General features: G+C 33.8%; 2 protein-coding genes across 2 annotated transcripts in view; one reads left to right on the top strand and one right to left on the bottom strand.

Annotated features, from left to right (window-relative positions):
- Positions 1-946: 946 nt before the first annotated feature.
- LOC149057004 (uncharacterized) overlaps positions 947-13,890 on the bottom strand; it is a 106,691-nt gene continuing 93,747 nt past the window's right edge. The window contains exon 3 of the mRNA XM_089224616.1: positions 947-1,356. The gene's annotated coding sequence lies outside the window, so the exon portion shown is untranslated. The remainder of the gene's footprint in view (positions 1,357-13,890) is intronic.
- On the top strand, positions 8,606-13,882 carry LOC149057007 (uncharacterized). The gene is made up of 3 exons (XM_089223269.1): positions 8,606-8,959; positions 9,133-9,241; positions 9,339-13,882. The coding sequence occupies exons 1-3, from the start codon at positions 8,606-8,608 to the stop codon at positions 13,880-13,882; spliced, it is 5,007 nt and encodes a 1,668-aa protein (XP_089079395.1).

The following is a 13,890-nucleotide window of genomic DNA, read 5'->3' as shown; positions in this document are numbered from 1 at the left end:
TTTTTAGCATCAATATTGTTCTTATAATCAGATTCACAAATATTCTATTTTGAATTTATCCAAAAATATTTGTACTAAAATTTAATTTTTTTATTTTCAGTTCTAAAATATAAACATAAAAAAAATGTATTATAGCGCTAGAGTCACTTGATGAATAAAAAATATTAATTTGAATAAAAGTTTTCAAAAGTCAGTTTTATCTGTTACACCTTGTATATACCACGATTATAATAATGGGAAAAAATTCCGAAATTCAACACGAATTAAACCTATTATATAAACTGTCCTGTATTTCCGTGTGTAATTCCACCAATATTCGTGATTTATAAACATTATTGATAGATTTAGAAAGTTGTTAAATTAAAATTATTTTACTTTTTTTTTTATCGTAATCAAAATCGTACCCACTACAATGGTGCTACAAAATTACTGTTTTTTTTTTAGTAATCCACCACTCCTTTATAACTCAGTTTTTGTGAAGAAATATTTTTTGAGTACTCTAACAAGCAGAACAATAATATAATATAATACTATACAGTATACACCAGGTGACTTTTAAGCACGCGCATCCTATTTTTATGCTTAAATTATGTATATAAATGGCGAATCTTACTAAAAATGAACACTAAATTGTTGAGCCATGAGTACCTAATCTTAAAGAATATCACTTAAGGATTATAATTAAAAAACAGAGAAGTTGCGATTTTTAATTACATATTTTAAAAGAAAGAACTAATTAAAAATCACCTGCAATGACCTGTAACTTGTAAGAATAAAAAGTGCGTTACAATAAAAATCCACACTTTATCAATAAGTTTATTATAAAACGAGAAATTAACGGTGATATGAGTGATGAGCAGCTTAGAATTTTAGATGGAGTAAAATTCTCAATGATAATAGTATAGTACGCATAATATTTTAGGTTAGGTAAAATAAAAATACAATATTATGTAAAAAAAATTGTTATAATTTTAATACGAAAATATGTTAACATTACTCAGTATAGTTTAAGTGTTGGGTGTACAGATTTCGTGTGACTTTATATAATATAATAGTTTAATTTTTTCAAGTAATTTATTCAGTAATTGAAAATAAATACATACATTTTTTATGCATATCATATTTTAATGTTTACAAACAAATTAACTATTTCAATAAGTTGTATAATACGCGGTATTAACGAGTAATAATATTTATAAATTTTTGTTGGTTTTAATATAGTTCTGTGTATAATCATTATAAACAATATAATTTACTCGCTACGGCTTGTATATTTTCATTGGCGGTCTGGTGGGAATCGCATCCTCGTTTTTGCCATATCCGACTTCACTTTCGGCCCGTATAAATCCGGAAACTCTGAAAAAAATATATATACATTTATTTAATATACGCGGTACATGAAAATATCTAGTATAAACCGTCAAGGTGAGATGGGACGTTCGCGCTCGCTACACGGAATATGCATTAAAGTAATCGTCCGAAAAAAAAAGTCGGTGGTTCGATTTAATAATAATAATAGTAATAATATCTCGACAAAATAATAATATCAGCGTACATTTCCTTTGGTCGGTCAAAACCAGGAAAAAAATATTCAATTTTTTTCTTTTCATTTAGCTTTCATGCGATGTTTATTTTCTTTGGCCGACTACAGCCGCCGCCGCCTTCGCTACCACCGCCGGAAGGTGTTCCACGTTTTTATTATTATTTTTATTATTATACGCGCAGTTTGATTGAAAAAAAAATATGGCAGCCCCCGAGCCACCACAGTTATTCCAAGTATTGTGCATATGTAACACGGCGATCGCGTTTTATTTTTTAACGAATCTCACAATAGACATTTCGTTTTGTTGTACATGCCATTACAATTATAAATCACAATATTATAACATATTATTATACCTACAATGAATAACGTACAACCTAACATAATATATATAACAATATATGTCAACAACCAATCCGCGTTAATTATTGTGATATGTTTTTCGCTTTTATCATTCACTCGATCGGATACGTTTTAAAATATTGTGAAGGGAAAAACACGAATTTTTGCAATTTCTGTGGCCTGTGAGTTTTCACATATTATACTGTTTACAATATAATAATACATCGTCTGGTATTATAACATAACATTATCTAACCTAGCATAGCCAGTAACCATCCGTCCATTTAATGTAACACTCATTATTTCAGAAAACACTAACGCTTTTAAAACATTACTTTTACATATTACGATTGTAAGCCGTTACAAAATAACATTTTAGATTCTGAGAAAAACGATAAACGGATTGTTTTTTGAAAATAATAAAGTTTTTACCATTTTTATTATTTATAATTAAACTAAATTTACTTTTATTCTATATTACATTGTAGCTTTATTACTTTTTTTGTTGTTTGTCTGTTATTACGTTTTAGAGCAGTAAAAGTGTTTCGATTTTCGACTTCAGTATCTCGTTCGATCAGAAAGTGAATCTAGTTGGTACTTTGGGGGGGGTCAAAAGTAAAAAATTCTTAATACTTTTCTAAATAATTGAGAAAAACAAACTAAAAATTAAGGGAAAAACGGGAAATTTTACGCACACTCATTTTTCGACAAAATCGATTTTGGTTTTTGATGTAACTTAACAAATGACCATAGATACATGAAATTTTCACCTAATGTTTATATAAGTATATTCTATCCACCATGCAATTTTCAAAAAATTTCGACTTAAGTTAAAATATTCATAGGCTTTTCAAATTTTCGATCATTATTAGTTTTTTTTAAATTAATATCGATAAAAATTTATTTGTTAGGCAGAAAAGCTTGAAAATTTAATACAAGGCTCTTAACATATTGTTACTATAGCAGTTGAAAAATAAAAGAAATTCATAGTCACAATTTTTTTTTTTGTGAATTACAGAGTATAACACTATATTATAGACTACAGTTTCCTTTCACAATCAATTTGATCTAGTGTAATAAGTTTTTTTTATAAGCATTCAAAGTTTGAATTTTGACAAAATACGTAAAAATCACGAAAATTCACAAATTATTTTAAGCTAGAAATTCATAAAAAATTTTCTTTTTAAATCTAAGATTTAAAAATTTAACACAAGATTCCTTACAAGTTTTTCAATCTTTATCACAAATAAAAATTCCACCTGAAATTCAAATTAAATTTTTATGAGCATTTGAAATTTAAATTTTTACAACATTGGATTTTCACTTTTAGCGATTTCCTTATTTTGGTGTAACTCTAAAACAAATTACCACAGATACTTGAAATTTTGACTGAATGTTTATAAAGGCGTGTTATATATTTTATTATATTTTAAAAATATTTAGATTTGTTTTGAGCTGTTTACTGACATTTTAATTTTTCAACTTTACTAGTTTTTTTTTCTATAAATATCGATAAAAATTTATTTGTTCGGTAGAAAAGCTTGAAAATTTAATACAAGGCTTCTAACACATTGTAACAATAGAAGTTAAAAAATATTAAAAATTCGTAGGCACAATTTTTTTTTATAAGCATTTAAAGTTCAAATTTTGACTAAATGCGTAAAAATTACGGCAATGTTCAAATTATCTTAGATATAAATTCATAAAAGTTTTCCTCTTTAATTCTAAGATTTGAAAATTTAATACAAGGCTCATTATAAATTTTTACAATAGCAATTGAAAAATAAAAGAAATATATAGTCACAATTTTTTTTTTATAAGCATTTAAAGTTCAAATTTTGACTAAATACGTAAAAATTACGGCAATATTCAAATTATCTTAAATAGAAATTCATAAAAGTTTTCCTTTTTAATTCTAAGATTTGAAAATTTAATACAAGGCTCCTAACATATTTTGACAATAGCAGTTGCAAAATAAAAGGAATACATAGTCACAATTTTTTTTTTAAGCATTCAAAATTTGAGTTTTGACAACATATTATGTAAAAATCACGAAAATACAGAAATTATTTTAAGCTAGAAATTCATAAAAAATTTTCTTTTTATATCTAAGATTAGAAAATTTAATACAAGGCTCATAATATATTTTTACAATAGCAGTTGCAAAATAAAAGGAATACATAGTCACAATTTTTTTTTTAAGTATTCAAAATTTGAGTTTTGACAACATATTATGTAAAAATCACGAAAATACAGAAATTATTTTAAGCTAGAAATTCATAAAAAATTTTCTTTTTATATCTAAGATTTGAAAATTTAATACAAGGCTCATAATATATTTTTACAAAAAAAATTGAAAAATAAAAGAAATGCGTAGTCACAATTTTTTTTTTACAAGCATTCAAAGTTTGAATTTTGACAACATATGTAAAAATCACGAAAATTCGCAAATTATTTCAAACTAGAAATTCATAAAAAATTTTCTTTTTAAAACTAAGATTTGAAAATTTTTAATAATCTATAATATATCCTAGACAGATAAACCGTCTTCGCTCAGAATCGTTTTTCGTATACAATGATATAATATCATTTCATTCAAATTTAATTCCATCCATTACAGTAACCCACTTGTAACCTACTGTACAGCAGAGCGACATACACGACTTACCCGCCTTTTTTTATTTGTTATGAGCTGTTTACTGACATTATATTTTTTCAACTTTATAGTTTTTGTTTCTATAAATATCGATAAAAATTTATTTGTTAAGTAGAAAAGTTTGAAAATTTAATTCAAGACATCTAACACATTGTTAAAATAGCAGTTGAAAAATATTTAAAATACATAGGCACCATTTTTTTTTTTATAAGCATTTATAGTTCAAATTTTAACTAAATACGTGTAAAAATTACGGCAATGTTCAAATTATTTTAGATAGAAATTCATAAAAGTTTTTCCTTTTATAAGATTTTAAAATTTAACACAAGACTCCTAATATATTTTTACAATAGCAGTTGAAAAATAAAAGAAATACATAGTCATAATTTTTTTATAAGTATTCAAAGTTGAATTTTGACAAAATATGTAAGAATTACGAAAATTCGCAAATTATTTTAAGCTAGAAATTCATAAAAAATTTTCTTTTTAAATCTAAAAAATAATCTAAGAAAATTTTTAGTAATCTATAATATATCCTAAACAGATAAACCGTCTCCGCTCAAAATTGTTTTTCGTTTACAATGATATAATATCATTGGAATCATTGGATTCAAATTTAATTCCATCCATTACAGTAATTCACTTGTAACCACCTATACTGTACAGCAGAGCGACATTCACGACTTACCCGCTTTTTTCATGTTAGGTATTGACATTTTTTTTTTATGTATGAATATTTTATGCAATCAAGTATAATTTTTTTTTCAAATTATTAATTGTCTCGCTGAACCTAATACCTTTCGTATAATATATCATAGTATTTGATACATGCGTTCAATGGCAATTAATGCTTACTATAGTCCAAGTTCCGGAGCCACGATGAGCCTCGAAGCGTAAAAGTTAGTTTATTTTTGTGTTTAGTAGTCACATTCATTGTGTATACTATAATCATAATCTTTTCTTCATATAATTTATGAAACTCGCCGGCAATTAAAATTAAAATTTTAATGACATTTTCTATTCTTGTTTTTCTAAAGAAACGTAAATAAATAATACGTTCAATAATTATACGACACTGCAGTTTAACGATTGCCGGATGTATAGGTACTGTACTACTGTAAATATACCATTTATGTTTATACTTTATATAGTTGTCATAAAAAGAGTATTTATTGTATTTACAATTTAATTTATCGCAAAATTTGTTGATTTAATATTTAGATACACTTTAATATTACTATTGTATGGATCACTGTATGCTCGTCAATGTCAAAAAAATCATATGATATTATGTATAGTCCATACCTAGTCGTTTTTAAAAATCTCATTTAACATCAGATACTAATTCCATTCAAATTGTCTGTTGGTAAAATATTTTGGAGTTACTTTTTGAGTATGTAACATACTATAGATTATATCAAGTATCTACACTTCCGTTCTATAATATTCCCACACCATATGATGGCCGCTAGTCCAGTTCGTACTGGCACCTTTGACACTTCTGCAGTTTGAAAATTGTAGTTGTCAGTAAATCATTAGTAGTAGCGAAGAGATGCTGACAACAAAGGAATTTCTCTTTAATGTTTATTTTAATAAATAGAAAAACCATAACAATAATTAAAAAACTAATGTACCATCATAGTAAATGATTGTTACGATTTATTATCCTCATACAGTCATACCGGTATAAACTCGGACCAGCAGAAGTTATAAACCCCTAGCTAATCTGTTCAGACGTGTGACATAATTAAACTGTGTATCAAAATATGAACTCGGATATTTGACATTTATAGAGCGTATACTGTGATTTAAATAGTATAATAATTATTAATTTCGAGATGAATCACGATAATAATATTACGGTAAATTGCAATGAACGGTTGTCGATGGTCTCCGCCGCAGTCTCGAAAACTCCCCTAGCATGTGCTCTGACTTCATATTATTATTATCTTATAGCAATGATTACGTGAATTCCGCAAATAGGACGTCTGAATTTCCCCTACCACCGTTGTCCTTGAACAAATGTATGTGTGATATTATAATAACTATAGTCATGATCCTACACGAATTTTTCATGACAAATTAAACTATGCTATTGGATTTTCTTAGTAATTTTAACTCCCTTATACAATACAAATATTTTTAGTCATTATTGGATCGTTTTGAATTTTTGATAAAATATAAAAATTAAAATCCAATGTTTTAATAAAAATTGTATTTTCTGTCAAACCTGCAGCGGTAATCCTCTATGCAAATAATAAAACATTTCGTTTTTCAACAAATCTCTCTGTCTAAATTTGGCTTCGCGCTGCACCATATCATACTCGGGTATACAAGATCACTCGTAATGTGCCAAATTTCAGAACCTCATCGGGTGCAATACACTTGGATATATATTGTTTACACACACACAAGCGCGCGCGCGCGCAAACGCAAGCATTGTCTTTTATAAATATAGATATAATAATAATAGTCAAATCAAACTATTACCGTCTGCAAAATCGTGACCCACTAATCCCTTCACCGCGAGTGATAATCACGAATACGCGCTTTTGTTTCCGTTCCATTACAATATACGCTATACGCGTATAATGTATATATATAAAATATTATAACGTATTGCTGCCGAATGCTGATAACTACTGCGCTGCACCTCTTTTTCGATTCACCGAGGCGGCGTTGTAAACGACCGTTTTTCAAGACGGTCCGCGCGGGTCTTTGTGCACGGCCATTAATCAGAACGAGAAAAGGCTTGAGGAAAAATACGTTTCCATTTATTCGGCATTATAATATATAAAAGCATGAAATTAAACGAAACGCCGAACACGCTATATACACTTTTGAAGCGCGCCGATTAATCAACCACCGATGGTGGGAGGGTACACGACACGTATAATGGAATGGTATGCACCAGGCAATATATTAATATATTGTTTTATCATAATATTATATTTATATTATATTATAATCCGCGAGAGAAGTGCGGTTATAGCTTGTGCAATGTTATTTTCGATTTTACTATTTGCGCGTATATTGCATAATAATATACATATATATATGTGTGTGTACCTATCGATGCCCTATCGCCGTCGTCCACCACACAAACCTATGCATAATTAAAACCTAGCTCTTTTGTCCTTGAAATGTACTTGTGCCCTAAAATAATTATGCGTTAACATTTTCAAAATTATGCGATCAAAATTTTCCCTAAAACATTTTTAAGTGATGGACATAAGATGGCTGATAAAACCGTAAATATCAGCCCGTTTGGTGTAAACGGTGAGTTGAATATTATCAGTGTTTAATAGTGTTCGGTCACTACTCATTATATATATTATTATTATTATCGGTTGTACTGTTATCGGTGATTCGACCGAGACACCGGATCTATAAAATTATTGTTAAGTCAGTCGACATAGTACCGCGCGACCGAGTGTGCGTCGTTCGACCCTCTAAGCTATTTTATATCATTAATTGTAATATTTCAAGTTATGTTTGCATCAGCTAAATAAATTTATACCCAAAGTAAAAGAAACCAAGTCGAGTAATTAGTTTCATGAGTACCTACCCAAACCACGTAACATGATCTAAAAAACATGGTCCTTCGGCCGGGATTATTTAGTTGATGCAAAATAATATTACATAATATCGCAGTTCAATTAATAAGAGCGTCTAGTGCTCATCGCGTAAATCGATCGTCCAGTGATTTTAAACGCGAAATCCAAAGTGCGTGCACAATACTTCATTATAGAGAAGTATTAAGAAGAGCTTCATCAAGGAAGAGCTTCATCAAGGAAGAGCTTCATCAAGGAAGAGCTTCGTCAAGGAAGAACTTCGTCAAGGAAGAACTTCGTCAAGGTCATCCAAGGCAAGGTAAGCGAGCTGTTAATAGCACATAGTCTATAAGTTAGTGTTTCGGGGTTTAGTTCCTTTTCCCGTTTACCTATTCCTAATATTCTGACACTCTCGAGTCGCGGTTGAAATTATATATTAGCGTATATAAGTATAGCCAGTGGAAAGTACGTGGTAGAATTAGACAGTGCATAGAATAGCTACACACTACAATGAGTGAGCTGGCGAACCTTATCACACGCCGGGGCCAGCTAAAAGGCCAATTAACTCGTATAGCAAATTACATCCGCGATAATAAAGGTAGTCCAGATATCGATCAAATTACGGTAAGATTGGAAAAGACCATAGAAACATGGCATGAATTTCAACAAGTTCAAGTGCAAATTGAAGAAGAAACCGAGACAACTAATGAGAGCGAGAAATACCGTAGCGAGTTCGAGGAGTTGTATTATGATAACGTAGCTAAATGCAATAAAATAATTAGAGCCGCGTCGCCAGGCGTTAATTCAAATCCGTCACCTAATCGGACTTCGAACGAATCCAGCAACGACGAAGCAAATGGTCATGTAAGCCTACAGCCCGTACAGTCGGCAATCAAGTTAGCTGCTATCGAGATACCAAGGTTTACAGGAGTGTATACAGAGTGGGCCGCATTCTACGATATATATACGGCGTTAATACACGATAATAAATCGATGAGCGACATTCAAAAATTTTTTTATTTACGATCGTGTCTCAGTGGAGATGCGGAAAAGGTTATACATTGTCTGCAAACTACGGCGGAAAATTATCAAGTAGCATGGACAAGTTGAATCACGAGGTACGACAACAAAAGGGTGTTGATCCAGGTACGCGTGAAAGCGTTATTTGATCTAGAGCCACTGAAAAAAGAGTCGGCAGTACATTTGCGTACGCTAATTGACACGGTATCTGGTCATTTAAAAGCGCTCGAGTCTTTAGGACAAACTCCAGACAGTTGGGGCGCATTGTTATCTCATTTAATAACGTCAAAACTGGACGCAAACACGAGACGAGCATGGGAAAGCGAAGCGACCAAGATGGAAGATTGCGGAGTGCCAATACTAATAGATTTTTTAAAATCACGTTTTCGAATTTTGGAGGCGATAGAATCAAATAAAAACATGAATACACAGGTACTAACGGACATTCCAAAGTTCAAGAAATCAGGCGACAGGTCTTCATCATTTACAACTACCTCATCTTTCAGATGCTATAATTGCAATGGCTCGCACTCAATTTATAAATGTACCAAATTTCTAGCACTCACAATACTAGAGAGAATAAAAAGAATTAATGACTTAAAATTATGTAACATATGCTTACGCGCACACTCCGACAAATGTAAGTCACGTAATTGTCCGAAATGCGCGCGTCCACATAATGGTTTGTTGCATTTGTCGCGCGCTAATAATAATAATATACATACAGGCGGTGCGAGGAACGGCGGCGAATCGTCCAACACCACTCCACCTGCGGAGAACGATAGAAATGATATCGCTAATGAGGCAATGATTAATAGCGCACCCGCATCGGTAAATGCTCATGCACGTCAAAATAGTGAAGTAGGTCAGGTATTGTTATCAACGGCCGAGATTCTCGTATTCGACAGTCAAAATAAACCGGTTTTGTGCCGTGCGTTACTGGATAGTGGATCGCAGCACAATTTTATGACCGAGTCATTGACCCGGCGTTTAAATTTAAAACGAATAAAGTCATCGTGTTCGATAATCGGCATTAATGATGCATCGCATACGTCTACGTACAAAGTAACAACTACTATTAAATCGCGTATATACGACTATTCATTAAATTTGGAATTTTTTGCACTTCCCAATTTAACGAGCAAGTTACCGTTGATGCCGGTTAATCTGACAGAACTGAAGACCCCGGTGGATATAAGCTTGGCGGATCCATCTTTCCACGTGCCTAAAAAAGTAGATATCATTTTAGGCGCCGAAATATATTTTGAATTACTAACTAAAGAACAAATTCAGACAGTTTCACGGGGGCCAATGTTCCAGGGCACTCGTTTAGGTTGGGTCATCGCGGGACCCATCCCTTCGCCAACAAATCAAGCCGAAAACTCAACATTTTCATTATGTACGAGCGTAATGTCCGAATTCGCAAATATAGAAAATCAAATTGCCGAATTTTGGCGCTTAGAGGAGGTAAAGAATTGCAACGTATACACATTAGAGGAAAAAAGGTGTAAACAACATTTCGAGTTAAATGTAAAGCGTGGTGAAGACGGGCGTTTTACAGTAAGTCTACCTTTTCGTGACAATGCTCCTAGATTAGGAAAATCGCATGATGTAGCCCTTCGCAGAATGTTATCATTAGAACGACGATTTCAAACCGATACCAAGCTCAAGGAAGAATATTGCAAATTTATGAAAGAGTACTCTGAACTTGGACACATGGAAATTACGCAAAACACGATTCCAGATGATAAAGGTTATTATTTACCGCACCATGCAGTTCGCAACGAAAGCAGTACCAGTACTAAACTGCGCGTGGTTTTCGATGCGTCGGCGAGAACAAGTACTGACGTAAGTCTAAATGATGTGCTTCTAAAGGGACCTACCGTACAAGAGGATTTGGTCTCTATAATGACGCGATTTCGTATACACAAATACGTATTCACAGCTGATATAAAAAAAATGTACCGGCAGATTTGGGTGTCGGAAAGCCAACGTGATTTCCAGCGCATTTTGTGGCGTGAAGACCCGAGCCAGCCACTAAATATATATCGACTAAAAACTGTTACGTATGGCATAGTCACCGCTTCATACCTGGCAACGGCATGTTTACAAAAATTATCCGAAGAAGAGTCGTCAAAGTTTCCCGAAGCCTGTCAGGCCCTAAGTCGTGATTTCTATGTAGACGATTTTCTCGGCGGAGCCATGTCAAAACAGTCTGCATTAAGATTACGCGATGACCTAATTACGATTTTGAGGGGCGCTGGTCTAGAGCTGTGCAAATGGTCAAGCAACGATCCCGACTTGTTGATTGGTGTTGAAGCAGTACCAAGTGCCAACAATGACTTAGATTTGCAGTATACGGAAAATGTTACAAAAATTTTGGGACTTTATTGGAATAAAGACATTGATGCATATCAATACAAAGTGTTAATGTACAATAACAAAGCGCGACCAACAAAACGCGTGATATTGTCCGAGATCGCCGCAATTTTCGATCCACTTGGTTTAATAAGCCCTGTAATAATTTGTTTTAAAATCATAATGCAAAAAATATGGCAAACGCGGGTAGATTGGGATGCAACGTTACCAACAGAAATTGAAGGCGAGTGGCGCAAGTGCCGTGCAAATTTAAAACATTTAAACACGTTAAAAATTACGCGTTCGCTCGTAGGTGACGGTGACATTGCAGATATACAATTACATGGGTTCGCGGACGCATCACTTACAGCATATGGCGCTTGCCTATATCTCCGCGTAAAAAACTATAATGGTGAGGTCATAACTAATTTAATTTGTTCGAAATCACGTGTCGCACCATTAAAAACAATTTCATTGCCACGTCTAGAGCTATTAGCTGCCGTCCTACTAGTGCGGCTGGCAGCCAAGTACGCGACGAGTTTATCTATACCAATTGAACACAAATATTTTTGGTCTGACTCTACCGTCGTTTTATCTTGGATATCGTCGGAATCGGCAAGATGGAAAACATTTGTTGCACACCGCATTGGCGAAATACATGAAACTACTTCGATTTCGCAGTGGCACCACGTCAGCACCAAGGATAACCCGGCAGATATAGTTTCTCGCGGCTGTTGTCCTACAAAAATCGGTGAATCAAATTTGTGGTGGAAGGGACCTATGTGGTTGCACAAAGATGTTTCTGATTGGCCGAAAGAAAATAATATCTATAGTAGAGAGGACGAAGTTTTATTAGAAGCGCGAACAGTATCTCACGTAATTACAGACAGGTACGATTTGTCGATCATAGAAAGATACTCATCTCTAACGAAACTAATACGCGTTACTGCATTTTGCCTACGATTTATTAATAATGCGTCGAAGAAAGAAAAATTAATTGGTGCGCTTCAGGCCGATGAAATCGACAAAGCTACGAATAGTATTATTAAGTTAGTGCAAGCTAGTAATTTCGCTGGTGAGATCAAGGACTTACGTAAATCAGGCCAAGTAAGCTCTAAAAGTGTATTGTTACGCCTGCGTCCGTTTTTAGATAAAAATGATTTGATCAGGGTGGGCGGTCGCCTAGGAAATGCATCTACTCTAAATGAATCGCAGCAACATCCGATAATTTTGCCTGCGAAAAATGTTTTAACCAAATTAATATTTATACACGAGCATGACAGATTAATGCATGGCGGCCCACAGGCTATATTATCCGCGGTTCGTCAAAAATACTGGCCACTTAACGGACGCAGTATTGCGCGTAGTGTTGTACATCGCTGCATAAAATGTTTTAAATATAGACCTGTTGTCGTACAGCCTATCATGGGTGATCTTCCCGAGGCTCGTGTACGGCCTACACGGGCATTCAAAAAGACAGGTGTAGATTTTGCAGGTCCATTTATGATCAGGTCCAGTTTAAGGCGGAATGCTCCATTGAATAAGGCATATGCTTGCTTATTTGTTTGTTTTATTACTAAGGCGGTGCACGTAGAATTAGTAGGCGACCTGACCACTCAAGCGTTTCTCAATGCGTTGCAGCGGTTCTGTGATAGACGCGGACTGTGCACGGACATTTATTCCGATAATGCCACGAACTTCGTGGGCGCCAACCGTCAACTCCAAGAATTGCAAGCACTTTTTCAATCTACTGAACATCAGGAGCGTATTCAGGACACATTATCCAAATCAAGTATTCAATGGCACTTTATACCACCGAGGTCACCACATTTCGGCGGCCTTTGGGAAGCGGCTGTGAAGTCGCTGAAAGCTCATTTATATCGTACACTAGGCAATGCCTCACTCACTTTTGAAGAGTTGAACACTATATTAATACGTGTAGAGGCAATTTTAAATTCGCGACCTTTAACCCCTTTGTCCTCACATCCTTCCGATTTATCCGTTCTCACCCCCGGCCACTTTCTTATTGGTGACGCATTAACTTCGCTACCCGATCGTGATGAGAGAGATGTCCCGACCAATCGATTGTCGAGATGGCGACGAGTTGTACAGTTCACGCAACAGTTATGGGCCCGTTGGACGAGGGATTATCTAACGCAACTCCAGGAAAGGACAAAATGGATGAGCTCCAGCGGACCTAAACTCGGAGTTGGTACGGTCGTGCTCATGCGCGACGACAATGTGCCTCCGCTCCAATGGTCCATGGGCAGGGTAGTAGAGGTCATTCACGGTTCCAATGGGCAAGTACGGGTGGCTAAGGTGCGAACTTGCAAAGGCGAATTTTCCCGGGCAGTTCGTTATTTATGTCCCCTTCCCTTCGAGGGCAATTCACCACTCGATCAACAGTAAAAAAAAAA

The sequence above is a fragment of the Diuraphis noxia genome, unplaced genomic scaffold, assembly GCF_037042655.1.
Source record: "Diuraphis noxia isolate RWA-SAM2 unplaced genomic scaffold, SU_Dnox_SAM2 contig0003, whole genome shotgun sequence".
Lineage (NCBI taxonomy): Eukaryota > Metazoa > Arthropoda > Insecta > Hemiptera > Aphididae > Diuraphis > Diuraphis noxia.
Note: the sequence above shows the minus strand (reverse complement) of the source record. Positions and strands in the feature narration are given on the sequence as shown.

What these genes read in the sequence shown, in the direction of transcription:
- LOC149057007 (XM_089223269.1), top strand. Translation starts at nt 8,606, where the DNA reads ATGAGTGAGCTGGCGAACCTTATCACACGCCGGGGCCAGCTAAAAGGC. An exon ending in ACGACGAAGCAAATGGTCAT is followed by an intron (nt 8,960 to 9,132) that starts GTAAGCCTACAG and finishes ATCGTGTCTCAG; the next exon opens with TGGAGATGCGGAAAAGGTTA. An exon ending in ACAAAAGGGTGTTGATCCAG is followed by an intron (nt 9,242 to 9,338) that starts GTACGCGTGAAA and finishes GTCATTTAAAAG; the next exon opens with CGCTCGAGTCTTTAGGACAA.